General features: G+C 45.9%; 1 protein-coding gene across 1 annotated transcript in view; it reads left to right on the top strand.

The window, feature by feature from the left end:
• The window catches only part of NPFFR1 (neuropeptide FF receptor 1), a gene marked incomplete at both ends in the record, with an annotated part of 33,711 nt that extends 25,978 nt beyond the window's left edge, over window positions 1-7,733 (top strand). Inside the window, 2 exons of the mRNA XM_080694818.1 lie at window positions 3,708-3,807; window positions 6,857-7,733. Of these exons, the coding sequence (XP_080550944.1) occupies window positions 3,708-3,807; window positions 6,857-7,733 (977 nt within the window). The remainder of the gene's footprint in view (window positions 1-3,707; window positions 3,808-6,856) is intronic.
• Window positions 7,734-14,763: the final 7,030 nt, after the last annotated feature.

Below are 14,763 nucleotides of genomic sequence, written 5' to 3'. Positions count from 1 at the left end.
AGGCAGCTGAAAACACTCACCCCTGTCCCAGATGTCTGCTTCCAATCTCCTCTAGAGCCTTCTTTGATGGGAATTTTGGGTTTTTACTTATTTATTTTCTGTGGTACTGGGGATTGAACCCAGGGGCATTCTGCCTCTGAGCCACACCCGCAGCCCTTTATATATTTTGTTTCAAAACAGGGCCATGCTAGGTTGCTGAGTCTTTCTTCAACCTGCACTCCTCCTGTCTCAGCCTCCCATGCAATGGGATTACAGATGTGCGCCACCACAGTTAGTGGAACTGTGTTTTTTTTGTTGTTGTTTTTGGTTTTGGTGGTACTGAGGTTCCTGGAAACCCTTCTACCTCCGGGCTACACTCCCAGACCTATTTTTATACTTTTTAAATTTGGAAACAGGGTTTCTTAAGCCAGCGCTTCGAACCTGTGTGATCTTCCTGTCTCCGCCTCCCAAGTGCGGGGATTACAAGCGTGCGTCACCACGCCCAGCTGGTACTGTGTTTTTTTTTTAATATCAATTTTCATGGTTGCAGCATTCAGGATTTTAATCTTTCAGAATTGTGATTTTGGGGATTTTAGACATTCGGGATTTTAGTCTTTTTAATGTTCTGGATTGTGCTGTTCAATATTATGACTGGCACCTCTTTCCCAAGATCTACTCGGGGTCATACATTGCATTTGTTTTCCTAGTTTCCTCCAATTTGTAACAGGCCCTTGGTCTTTTTCTTCATGTCCTTGACACATTTGAAGAGTACTGATCAATTATTTTTCAGAATGTTATGTGATTTAGGCTGGTCTTATGGCCTTTTCCCCATAATTAGATCCAGTTTGCCCATTTTTGGCAAGAATACTCCAGAAGTGCATCGAGAAGGCACATGATTATTAATTACAGTGTTTACTTTGATTGCCTGATTAAAGTGGTGTCTCTCAGGTTTTTTCAACTGGAAAGCAATTATTTTTTCCTTTATAATTAATAAGCATCTTATAGGGAAATGCTTAGAGACTATGCAAATGTCCTATTTCTCATTATACTTTCACCCACTAATTTTATCATGCATCAGTGGCTCCTGCCTGCAACAATTATTATGTCATGCTTCCTAAGCAATGGTTTTCTCCTTACATCATTCCTTCTACATTTACTAATTGGAATTATACTCTGGGTTTTAATTCCAATCTGCCATTATTTATCTCATGGCTTAAATGGTACCAATTTGGGCTATTGGGGGCTTACTTCCAGGTGGCTCCCATGCCTTTATAACTTCTACCGGGATTTATTTAGTATTTCCTTATTTTCTGGCACCACAAAATGTTCCAGGCTCATCCTGTATTTTCCTTGCATCAGTCCTGGAATCAGCCATTTCTCTAAGAAGCCCTGTTTCTTTTAATTGGAGAATATTTAAAAATCAAGACCTGGTTCCAGGTATACTCATTGATTGCTGCTGGAATGTTATAGCTTCTAGGCCCTCTCAGGGGGCAAAGCTAGGAAATCTATATATGCAGAGAAACGTAGCACACATATATTTATTTCTTTTTAAAAATAGTTTTATTGGTACATTATAGTAGCAACATACATGCCCACCACCCCTGGTGGTGTTTCCACCCTGGCTCCCTCCCCATTCATCCTCCACCTTCCCTATACAGAGCATGAGATTGACACTGCTATTCTCATATATGGACATAATGTAATGGAAGGGGCTCCTTCACTGATCCTCCCTCTCCCCCACCTTCCCCTAGACCACCTCCCTGGCTCCACTTGAGTTTCTCCTCCACTATCTGAAGTTCCTCTGGTGTCCCGATGACTCCCTAGATTCTACAGATGAGAGAAAATATATGACCCTTCACTTTCTGTGACTGACTAATCTCATTTAACATAATATTCTCCAAGTCCATCCATTTTCCTGCAAATTACATAACTTTGTTCTTCTTTACTGCTGAGTAGAATTCCCTTGTGTGTATTTCCCACAACTTTGTAATCCATTCATCTGTTGATGGATACCTAGGTTGGTTGCATAATTTGGCTACTGTGAATTGTGCTGCTATGAACATAGATATGCACATATTACTGGAATTCTCTGATTTCAGTCCCTTTGGAAAGATACACAGGAGTGGTATAGTTGAACATATATTTTATTTCTATATCCAGCCATTCGTGTGTGTGTGTGTGTGTGTGTGTGTGTGTGTGTGTGTGTGTGTTGTACTGAGGACTGAATCCAGGGGCATTCTATCTCTGAGATAACCCCCAGCCCTATTTGATTTTGAAACAGGGTGTTACTAAATTGCTGAGGCCGTTCTTGAACCTGCGATCCTCCTATCTGTGCCTTCCAAGTATTGAGATTACAGGCGTGCTCCATCATTCCTGGTTTCTTGAGTTCATACTGATACTTCTGATAACAATCCAATATTACAAGATTTGTTTTAATTTTCTCCTTTTCCTTATTTGTAATTTCTGTCTCAGATGATGGCAACTCTACCTCTATTTATCCGTAATATATTTACTTACTCATTAGATCGGTATGCACATAAGATAGTTTCTGTGATACTGATTTCCCCTTTTTCCTATAATTAGATCCAGCTTATATTTTGGGGGGTCAGGAATACTGCAAATTTATCAGTGAGAATATGGAATTTGTATATAGGTCTTGTAGTAAAAAATGCCAATTTCCAATGTTAAATTAGTATCTTCTTCACCCTTTTCAATATAGTTAAATTATTAATTTGTAATGCAATTAGGTTTATTTGTTATTATTTGATTTCTACTTTGGAGTCCTCCCCAATATCCTGATAATTGTTTATATTTTGAATATGTGAAACATTACCACAGTTCTAAAACACCAGGGCCATACAAAGGAATATATTCATAGAAACATCAGCTCCCAGTCATCTCACTACCCCAGTCCCAAAACCCAAGTCTGACTCTCAGCACTAATCCATATAATTTAAGGTCAAAGAGACTGTAAAGTAGCTGGGCCTGGTGGCACATGATTATAATCTCAGTACTTGGTAGGCTGAGACAGAGGATTGAAGGTTCGAGGCCAGCCTCAACAATTTAGCAAGACCCTCCACAACTTCGCAAGGCCTTGTCTCAAAATAAAAAGGGCTTGGGGTAGTTTGGAGGTAGAGCACCTGGGTTCCATCCCCAGTACCAAAAAGGAGAGAGGATAAGTTAATTGCCCACTCAATTTTTCCATCTGTAAAAAGGGGGTGATGAAGCTGGGTGTGGTGGTGCATGCCTATAATCCCAGTACTTGGGAGGCTGAGACAGGAGAATCATAGGTTCAAAGCCAGCCTCAGTAAGTAGTGAGACTCTCATCAACCTAGTGAGACCCTGTTTCAACATAAAAATAAAATGGGACTGGGAGTGTAGCTTGGAGGTAGAACACCGCTGGTTTCAATCCCCAGTATCACAGAAAGAGGGCAATGATAGTAGGGTTGTTATGAGGATAGAATGATCTAGAACCTGGAGCAGTACTAGAGGAGCAGATAGTCGGGCCAGGCTGGATGGACCTGAAGTTCATGGAGAAAAATCACCTGTCCATTTAAGGACCGTCTTTCTAACGGCCATCACTGTCCATGTTGACAAGGGGTGCTTGCTTCCTCAGTCCACAAGAGTGAAAGCAGAGAGCAGTGACCCTCAGCAGAAAGAGGATGAAAGACCCAGGCTCAGAGGGTCTTGGGTGGGCAGCTCTCACCTGTGGGCCTCTGTCATTGCAGGGTGGCCCTTCGACAATGCCACATGCAAGATGAGCGGCTTGGTGCAGGGGATGTCCGTGTCAGCCTCCGTTTTCACGCTGGTGGCCATCGCTGTGGAGAGGTGAGGGGTTTCCCTGGACCAACGGGGACTGGTGCTGAGAGGAGCCTCTGCCTCCTTCTGGAAGGTGGAGCTGAATCCTGAACCATGAAGGGAGGGAATTGGAGGGAGGGTTGTAGGTCATTGCCTTCTAGACTGGGGAACCTTCTGGAAGGCCTGGAGACAGCTCCTGAGGGGGCTTAATAGGGATTCCAGGCCTGTGAGGAGTTTGAGGACAGAGCTTGTTTCCTGAGCAGTGAGAATCCTGCCTCCTTTAACATGGAGCCAGGGGAACCAGAGGGAAGGGACCAGGCTTGCAGGGGTGGGCTCATTATGGCTGAGAAGGAAGGTTTCTCTCTGTTCCTCACTACCCTGCTGCCTACTTGCTGGTCCCTGGAAGTTCAGGCCTTAATCCCCAGCTCCACCCCATCTCCACCCCTCTGTTCCTTCACAGTCAGATGGTATCTCTGATAAGCATGGTTCCATTAATGTGGCCAGAGGTATGGAATAGAGCTGAGGATCAGGGAAGCTTTGAGCCAGTGCCGAGCCCACAAGTCTTCCTTATTCCACTACAGCTAGTCCTCCTCCCACTCAGCATCTTCAGAGCGGTCACGGCTCCCTTGGGAACTTTCCCCCAGGAAGCAGGAGGTGGGCAGTTCAGCTGGACATGGTCTGTCTTCATAATTGCCTTGCTGTGAGGTGTTGGGTAAGTCATTAGTTGATAGAGTAAGGTCATGCAGGTTGAGCAGCAAGGCTTGGAGTCAGGGAGTTAGGCAAGGGGCAAGACACAGGTTAATGGGGTGAAAATCAGCTCTGCACTTGTGTTCCAGCAGCACAGGTTCTGCCCATGAGAAGCCAGTGACTTTGTGAAAAAGTCTCTTTGATCGGTGGCACAGGCCTGTAATCCCAGTACCTGAGAGGCTGAGACAGAAGGATTGCAGGTTCAAGACCAGTCTCAGCAACTTAGTGAAACCCTGCTTCAAAATAAAAATAAAAGCTGGGCGTGGTGACTCACACTTGTAATCCCAGCATTTGGGAGGCTGAGCTGGGTAGTGAGGCCCTTTGCAACTCAGTGAGACCCTATTTCCAAATAAAGAATAAAAAAATAGGACTGGGAGTGTAGCTCGGAGGTAGAATGCCCCTGGGTTCCAGTCCCAGTACCAGAAAATAATAAATAAATAAATAAATAAATAAATAAATAAATAAATAAATGGATGGATGGATGGATGGATAGCTGGACATGGTAGCGCACACTTGAAATCCCAGTACTCCTGAGACAGGAAGATTGCAGGTTTGTGGCCAGCCTCAGCTACTTGGTGAGGCCCTATGCAATTTGGTGAGACTCTGTTTCAAAATAAAGAATAAAAATTAGGACTAGGCATGGTGGCACATGCTTGTAATCCCAACATTTGGGAGGCTGAGACAGGAGGATTGTGGTTCATGGACAGCCTCAGCTACTTAGGCTATTTGCAACTCAGTGAAACCCTGTTTCAAAAAATAAAAAGAATAAAAATATAGGAACGGGGTGTAGCTCGGAGGTAGAATGCCCCTGGGTTCCATCCCCAGTACTGCAAAAATAAAATAAAATAAAAAATAGGGCCGGGGTGTGCCTCGGAGGTAGAATGACCCTGGACTCAATCCCCAGTACCACAAAACAAAATAAAAACAACTGGAGGTAGAATGTTCCTGGGTTCAATCCCTAATACCAAAAAAGGAAAGATTTGGGGGTTGTGTGTGTGTGTGTGTGTGGTACTGGGGATTAAACCCATTAAACCCATGGGCATTCTACCTTCAAGTTACACCCCAGCCTTTTTTTTTTTTTTTTTTAGTTTGAAACAAGATCTCATTACCAGGATTGTAGGAATGTGGCACCATGTCCGGACAAGAAAGAAAGTTTCTTTGCCTCTCAGGGCCAGGTTCCTCCTCCATGAAACAAATAAGCTTTACTAAATGGTTCTCAGGTGTTGGTTTCCTGGTGTTAGTATAGGAGAAAATGCTTTCTGGAGGGTAGAAGCCACTCCTCTTATTATTAAACATTCAAAATGCCTGTAGAAATGTGGTGATCTTGCTTCATCCTGAGGACAACCCTGTGGAGTAGGTCCTACCACTGGCCTCACTTTGCAGACAATGAAACTGAGTTCTGGAAAGATTTTTGAGTCACTGGCCCTTTTCGTCACTGATGCATGCATATATCTAAACACAGTAGAGGAATACTGAGATGAAAAGTCATGGCACCTGCCCTCCAAAGTGTATCCTTGAGCAATGGTCTTTGAACCACATTTAAGGGGGCAGGTTTTCCCTTCCTCCATTTCCAGCAGCAGCTCATAACCCTGGCTGCACACTCGAGTCACCCCTGGAGCTTGCTTTTTTTTTTTTTTTTTTTTTTTTTCAGTACTGGGGATTGAACTCAGGGGTATCCTACCTCTGAAGGACATTCCCAGCCCTATTTTTAAATTCTTTATTTTGAAACAGGGTCTCACTAAGTTGCAGAGGACCTTGTTAAGTAGCGGGGGCTGGCTGCGAACCTGCGATCCTCCTGTCTCAGCCTTCCAAGTTCTAGGATTACAAACCTGTGCCACTATGCCTGTCTCCCCAGGAGCTTAAACAAACAAACAAACAACAGTGCTAAACCCTGTCCCAGATTAATCACATTGGAATCTTTAACAGGAGAAATAGGCACAGGAGTCTGGATGCATGTGTATATATACACACACGTATGATTTATATCATATATAAAATATACATATTTTAATGCTTCAAGGCGAGTCTAACCCACAACAAGGATTTAAAGCTATTTATTTACGTGGCATAGCGGAGCAAGACAAATCTGGGTTCCAGTGCGGACCTTGTTACTTGCTGGCTGTGTGACCTTGAGCCAGTTGGTTTCAACCTCTGCGTTCCAGTTTCAGCTCCGCGGGTGAGAAGCCAATTTGCTTGCAAACTCGCCTAATCCACGTCTAAGCTGTCCTCTGAATGTCAAGTGTCCTCCCCCTCCCGCTCTTAACGAGCTCCCCCCCACCCCGGGTCCAGACCCTCCCTGACCCCGGCCTCCCTCCCTTCCTCTCCGGTGCAGGTTCCGCTGCATCGTGCACCCTTTCCGCGAGAAGCTGACCCTGCGGAAGGCGCTGGTCACCATCGCGGTCATCTGGGCCTTGGCGCTGCTCATCATGTGCCCCTCGGCCGTCACGCTGACCGTCACGCGCGAGGAGCACCACTTCATGGTGGACGCCCGCAACCGCTCCTATCCGCTCTACTCGTGCTGGGAGGCCTGGCCCGAGAAGGGCATGCGCAAGGTCTACACCGCCGTGCTCTTCGCGCACATCTACCTGGCGCCGCTGGCGCTCATGGTGGTCATGTACGCCCGCATCGCGCGCAAGCTGTGCAAGGCGGCGGGCCCGGCCCGCGAGGCCACGGAGGGGGTGGCCGAGGGCGGGCGCGGGGCGCGGCGCAAGGCCAGGGTGGTGCACATGCTGGTGGTGGTGGCGCTGTTCTTCACGCTGTCCTGGCTGCCGCTCTGGGCGCTGCTGCTGCTCATCGACTACGGGCAGCTCAGCGAGCCGCAGCTGCACCTGCTCTCGGTCTACGCCTTCCCCTTCGCGCACTGGCTGGCCTTCTTCAACAGCAGCGCCAACCCCATCATCTATGGCTACTTCAATGAGAACTTCCGCCGCGGCTTCCAGGCGGCCTTCCGTGCCCAGCTCTGCCCGCTGCCCTGGGCCAGGCATCCCGGATCCTACTCGGAGCGGCCCGGCGGGGTCCTGCGTAGGAGAGTCTTGGTGGAGGTGCAGCCCAGCGACTCTGGCCTGCCTTCGGAGTCCCGCCCCAGCAGTGGAGCCCCCAGGCCCGGCCGCCTCCCGCTGAGGAATGGGCGGGTGGCCCACCAGAGCTTGCCTGAGGAGGGGGCTGGTTGCTCCCATCAGCCCCTCACCGTACCAGCCTGGAACATCTGAGGTGGTCCAGGCGAGGCAGGCCGCTGCCTGTGGCCTCTACTGAGCAGGCGATGCCTGGATGGAGCAGCGTGGAGTTAAAAAGGTGTGGAGACACATCCTTCGCTAAAACAAGGCAGTGGGCAGCTGCTGGTGATGCCTTCACCACCTCTCCTTCAGATGGAGAGGGAGGGGCTGACTTTCCCTGACACCCCCCTTCTATGTAGTAGACTTGACCACCATCTCATTGAACTCTCACATCACGTTGGGCTTTTTTATCCCTCTTCTACAGATGTAGAAACTGAGGCCCAGGAGAGGAGAGGTGACTAATCTGTCTCAGTTGGAAATCCCACTTGAACCTGTCAGCCTGACCCCAGTGCCTGCATGTTTTTTGCCATCTCCAAAAGAGTGAAATGTGGGAATCCCAGTTAGACAAGAAGCAAAAAACAGCCTGTGTTTTGAGATTTTGAGTCATGGCATGTAGTTCCCTATGCTCTTACTCTTGCCAAAGACACTCCCCTTGGCCCTTTTCTGGGAGAACAGTGTGCCCCTCCCGCCAGATGTGTTGGTCTGTCTTGTTCCAAGAAGTGCCCAGGGCCATTCTCTTCCAGGAGGTCACAACTGCACAGTCCCAGGAGGAGCCTTGGGAAGCCTCAGTTACAGGGCACTCTGGGCCCGAGTCTAGAAAAGGGAGCAGAGGTCCCTCTTTTACCACCAGACTCAGGACATAAAATGCAACAGGCAGGTGTGAAGCCACATGGAGGTGTCTGTTATTTACCAGTGGACAAGGAGGAAGGGAAGAGACAGTACACCTTCCACGCTAGAAAACACGTCTGCTTGCCAAGAGGATAAAGCTGGCCGGCTGAAACTACAGCCAGGATGCTCTATGGGGGCTCCTGAACATAAACACTAAACCCCTTCCCAAAACAGATGACTCATACCATAAGGACTGGGGACAGGGAGATTCCGTGTTCATGTCAGCTCTCACCCAGTGTCGTGCATCCCCTTGAAGAGTGAGACTTTTCTCCAAGAAGAAGGAGGAAATGGGGTTGCCTCTGGTGGCTCTTGTGCAACCCCAACAATCCCCCTCACATCCATTCCTGCTATTGCTAGAAATCAAGTGAATAAAAAGAACGATTTCCAGGGATCAGGGCTCTGGGGCTCTGATTGTTTCTTTAATCAACACAACGACTTGACCCTGTTTATTGCATTACTGTATTCTAAGCACTAGGTACGGGGGGCAGAAGAAAATGACTGGCAGAAGCACATGTCCAAGCATCTCTCTGGACACCCTATCATTTGATTTATACAAATAAGGTTGAAGATGCTGGTGCTGACATTTTACAAAGTGAGGCCCAAATGGGTCAAAATCACAAGGCCACGGAGGGGCAGGACTTGGGTGAGAATGTGTCTTGTTCGTTCTTATGTTGTATCCTGCCTTTCGGAGAAAGTGAAATTCCATAAAGGTTTCGTCTAATGGTGAAATGGAACATTCATGGAGTCAGAATCCTGGTGCCCATGCTCTTGGCCTGAGAAATGAAAGTCTATTGTGTTTGCTCCTGAAATTTCCTGCCTGAGGTGCTCTGTGTGTAATATGTATAACCAAGTCCTGAGCAGGCTGCCTAGACCCCCCGTGACCCCGTCCTGGCCAAGAGTCTGGGAGTGATGGATGAGGGTCTCAGACAGGGTACGCCATCTTGCCCCTCAGTGGCCTTAGTTGGTGCCATGCAAGACCCTCATGTTGGACAGGTCTAAGAGTTGCTGGTTGTTTATCAGAAGAACTCTAAATCCAGGCTCTAAAATTAGACCAAACAAAGGTCCCTATGGCTGGCTGGGAGCTGTCTGCAGACACCATCCGGATTCTTCTCCTCTTCAGCACAGCCGCCCAAAGCACAAAATAACAACCTTTACAGTAGGAAAGCGGAAGTGAATGGGACCAAGGCACTCACAGAAACCAACCTTTCCACCACGCCATCTTTATTTTCTCCCAAAGACACCATGTTTCCAGAGGTTGTGTTGGTCTCGCCAAAACTGTATAGGTCACAATTCATGTATTTTTCTGTTATTTTTATTGCTTTTTTCTTTCTTTCTTTTCTTTCTTCTTCTTCTTTTTTTTTTTTTATTTTGGTGGCACTGGGGTTCCTGGAAGCCCTTCTACCTCTGGACTACACTCCCAGACCTATTTTAGACTTCTTTTTTATTTGGAAACAGGGTCTCTTAAGCCAGTGCGGCTGGTTTTGAACCTGCGCAATCCTCCTGTCTCCGCCTCCCAAGTGCAGAGAGTACAAGTGTGCGCCACCACGCCCGGCATTTTTATTTCTTAAAAAAAAAAAAAATCAGACACCCAGGCTTGGTGGTGCATGCTTGTAATCCCAGCATTTGGGAGGCTGAGACAGGAGGATCACACAGGTTCAAAGCCAGACTCAGATATTAGGGCTCTCAGCAACTTAGTGAGGCCCTGTTTCCAAACAGAATAAAAAATTGGGCTGGGGTGTATCTTGGAGTTAGAAAAGCCCCTGAGTTCCACCCCCAGTACCACAAAAAAAAAAAAAAAACCAAAAAAAAAAACCAGAGGTGATGCCTGTCTGTGCAGAGACTTGAATGATGCGAGCGATGATGTGACCTGATGTTTTGTGATGCTGCGAGGTCTTGTGAACATGTGGGGAGCTTGTCTGTTTCTTTGTTTATGTGGTGAAACATACACAACATAAAACTTGCCATTTAATCTTTTTTTATATATATACTGGAGGTGGAACCCAGGGGCTTTACTACCTCCAGGGTGTACACCCAGACCTATTTTATACTTTTTTTTTTTTTGAAATAGGGTCTCACTAAGTTGCTGAGAGCCTCACTAAGTAGCTGAGGCTGGCTTTGAACCTGTGTGATCCTCCTGTCTCAGCCTCCCAAGTGCTGGGATTACAAGCGTGCGCCACCACGCCCAGCCATTTTAATAATTTTTAAGTGACAGTTTAATGGCATTAAATTCATTCACACTGTTGTGTATCTAATCCCACTATCCATTTCCAAAACTCTTTCATCATTCCAAACAGAAGCTCTGCACCCATTAAACCCTAGCTTCCCATTTCCTTCCCGCTCCTCCCAGCCCGTAGTAGCTACCATTCTACTTTCCGACCATGAATTCAAGTGTTCAAGATACCTCATATAGTGGAATCACACACATCTATCCTTTGTGAATGATTTCCTCCACTCAACACAATGTTTCCAAAGTTCATCCATGCTGTGGCAATGTCAGAATTTTCTTCCTTTAGTTTCGTGGTGAGGAGGATTGAACCCAGGGCCTCACAAGTGCGAGGCAAGTGCTCTACACTGAGACTCATCCCCACTCCTTCCTTTTTAAGCCTAAAAAACATTCTACTGTCTGTACATTCCACATGTTGCCCACACATTCATTTTGTTTTGTTGGTCATGACAAACACTGTGTGGATCCTTTAGATAATGAGTGAAGCTCCTGAGGACAGACACCCCAAGAGCTCTTTTACATTTATGAGTGGCTGAGCATGGGCTCCAAGGACAGCGGTGATGTCTCATTCCCCTGTGCCTACCCCAACTGCTCTGTGCTTCCACTGGGCTTCGCTTCTTGATTCGAGTGGCTAACAACTGTATGTTTCCCCTCACAGGATATTTTTATGAAGCTATTTTTAAAAATTATAACTTTATTATTTTCACTTGATTCCTGTGTCCTGACACCTGGGCCCTTGGAGAGCCCTGTACGACCAAGTCACCCTAGGGCAGGCAACATGGGCCTGCCTCGACCTGCCATCCTCTGCCTATGGCTTGGTCGGGTCTCCTGGGGTGACTGCCCTTTCAGAGGGCGGTGATGGGGGAAGAGGGCCAGAGGCTGTTGACACTGAATGCCCCCACCCCAGAGGGGCTCTTGGAGGGACTCTGTGTCCTGTGGGGCCATGAGCAACAAGAGCGGTTATTCTCATGGCGGCTCTCCACTGATGAATGGCTCCTTGACTTCCCAAGACCAAGCGGCACCCAACTGACCAGCGTGAGCTGGAGCCATGGGCCCGCCCCGGCCCCACAAACCACAGTCTGACCAGCCCTGGGCTTCGGACTTTCTCCTGGAGCCTGGTGGATGCACGAGTTGATTTGGATTGGAATGGACGGTGGAGTTGGCGGAGGAGGGCCAGAGCCCCCTACCATTAACCTCCTGTGTATTCATCCCAAAATCAAAGTGAGAGCCAAACCAAGGGCGGCATGGACAAAGCGTTGCTATTAAGCTCTGTACCTTCTTGCATCCGTTCCCTCAGCTCACCCCTCAGAAGTGCCACCACGGAAAGATAGATGAGGAAGAGGTGACCCAAATGGGCTCCGTTACAAGCAAACAATGTTGAATCGAAATAGATTCCTTGTTGAATAACCCAATTATTATTAGTTTTTTTCCCTCTACAAAAGCATTACATAATCACTGCGGAAATTTTACAAGATTTAGGTAAGACAAGAAAACTAAAAGCCCCTAAATCCTACACTAGTAAAGCACAGAGTAATTTTCTATGCCTATCTGTATATTTTAAGTTTCTGAAAAAACTTCACTAACGCATAATTTGCATGTAGTAAAATTAACCCATTTAACCTTTTTTATGTGTGTGTGTGGGATGGAACCCAGGGGCATTCTATCTCTGAGCTATATACACATAGCCCTATTTTACCCCCAGCTGAGGCTGGCCGTGAACCTGTGATTCTCCTGTCTCAGCTTCCCAAGTACTGGGATGACAAGTATGTACCACCATGCCTGGAAAATTCACCAATCTTAAATGTATGTTCAGTGAATGTTAACAATTATATACAGTTGTGTGGCCACCACTATGCTCAAGATATTTCCATCATCCCCAAAAGTTCCCTTGTGTGACTTTATAGTCAAATGGGCAGAGATGCCTACTTCTGCTCCCAGAAAACTACCCATCTGACTTCAGAATGTCACGTCCCTGGAATCAGACAGGATATATAGCCTTTTGAGTGGCTTCTTTCACTTGGCATGATGTTTCTGAGATCCATTCATGTTGGAGCCTTTATCAGCTCATTTCTTTTTACTGCTGAGACACTGTATCACTGTATCCCACTGTACGTACCTATGGGAACACATTTTGTTTATCCATTCACTGGCTGATAGTCATTTGGGTCATCACGTTTTTTACTATCATGGATCATGCTGCTATGAACATTCATGTACAAGTCTTTATACATATGTATATTTTCATTTTTTTAGGTAAACACCTAGGAGTGATGGCTAGTTGCTGGATTTCAAGTGTATGTGTAAGAAACTGCCAAAGCTTTTTCTAAAAGTGTTAATTACCATTTTTCATTTATACCAACAGTGTGTGAGAGTTCCAGTTGTTTCCATCCTTGTCAACACTTAGTAGTATCAGTCTTTTTAATGCGTCCCTGATGACTGGTGATGCTGGGTATCTTTTCATGTACTTATTGGCCAGTTTCATGTCTTTTATTGTAAAGTATCTTCGAATCTGTCTTTTTAAATATTATTATATTGTATAGACTTTAGAACAAAATTTTACCTAAACTTAAACAGACCTGTCACTAATAGATGATAATTATATTTCTGGTGAACTTGAAATATTTATTCAATGCCTGTTAAAAGCCAAGCATGGTACACCAAGTGCTTTGTGTCTGTTATTTATTTCTCACAACTGAACATAAGTACCGTGTAGACAGGATCTACATCTACTTCACTTACCCCTGTGGACTCAGATTTAGGGTGTAAGAGGCAGTCAACAAATGACAGTTGAATAAATGCTGCAATTAAATAAATAGGTATTTATTATTCTAATATTATAGATGGGAAAACCAGGGATCAAAGAACTTAAGTAAGCCAGGCATGGTGGCGTACACATGTAATCTATGTACCTAGGAGGCTGAGACAAGAGGGTCACACGTTCATGGCTAGCCTCATCGACTTAGTGAGACCCAAATAAAAATAAAAATAAAAATAAAATAATAGTTAAAAGGGCTGGGGTATAACTTAGAAGTAGAATGCCCCTGGGTTCCATCCTCGCTACCGGAAAAAAAAGAAAAATGAAAGAAGTTAAGTAACGTGATGTAGGTCATATAACTAGGAGGAGCTAAACTTGGGACTCATATCTTCTTCTATTTGGCCACAAAGCTCATGTTTTTGCTTTTCCTCCTACATTTGGGAAACCAAGGTTCAGAATAAAAGCCAGAGGCCTGATGGAGCTGGGCACAGTAGCACACACCTGTAATCCTGGCTACTCAGGAAGCTGAGTAGCAGCTTGAGGAAGGAGAATGAAAAGTTCAAGGCCAGCCTGAAAAACACTAATTACTAAGACTTTGTCTCAAATAAATAAATAAAAATATCTGGCTATACCACTCCTGGGTATCTTTTGATCCCAGTATTTGGAAGGCTGAAACAGGAGAATCCGGGTTTGCAGCCAGCCTCAGCTACTTAGTGAGGCCTTCCGCAACTTAGTGAGACCCTGTTTCAAAATAAAGAATAAAAAGTCGGGCTGAGGGTGTAGCTCAGAGGTAGAATGCCTCTGGGTTCAATCCCCAGCACCACACACAAAAAAAAAAAAAAAAAAAAAAGCAAGCAAGGAGGCCGAAATCAGAGTAATAATGTTCACTGTGAATTGTAGCCAAATTATGCAACCAATGTAGGTGTCTATCAAAAGATGAGTGGATTACAAAATTATGGGATATACACACAATGAAATTCTACTCAGCAATAAAAAAAAACAAAATTATGTCATTTGCAAGAAAATGGGAGGGCCTGGAGAACATTATGTTAAGTGAGATAAGCCAGTCACAGAAAGCAAAGGGTCATGGTTTTTTTTTTTTTTTTTTTTTTTGGTGGTACCGGGGTTCCTGGAAGCCCTTCTTCCTCCAGGCTACACTCCCAGACCTATTTTATATTTTTGAAACAGGGTCTCTTACGCCAGCGCGGCTGGCTTCGAACCTGCGTGATCCTCCTGTCTCCGCCTCCCAAGCGCGGGGATTACAAGCGTGCGCCACCACACCCGGCGGGTCATGGTTTTTCTAATTTGCATAAGCTAGA

This window comes from Muscardinus avellanarius (assembly GCF_963383645.1).
Source record: "Muscardinus avellanarius genome assembly, chromosome: 4".
NCBI classification, from domain to species: Eukaryota; Metazoa; Chordata; class Mammalia; order Rodentia; family Gliridae; genus Muscardinus; species Muscardinus avellanarius.
Note: the sequence above shows the minus strand (reverse complement) of the source record. Positions and strands in the feature narration are given on the sequence as shown.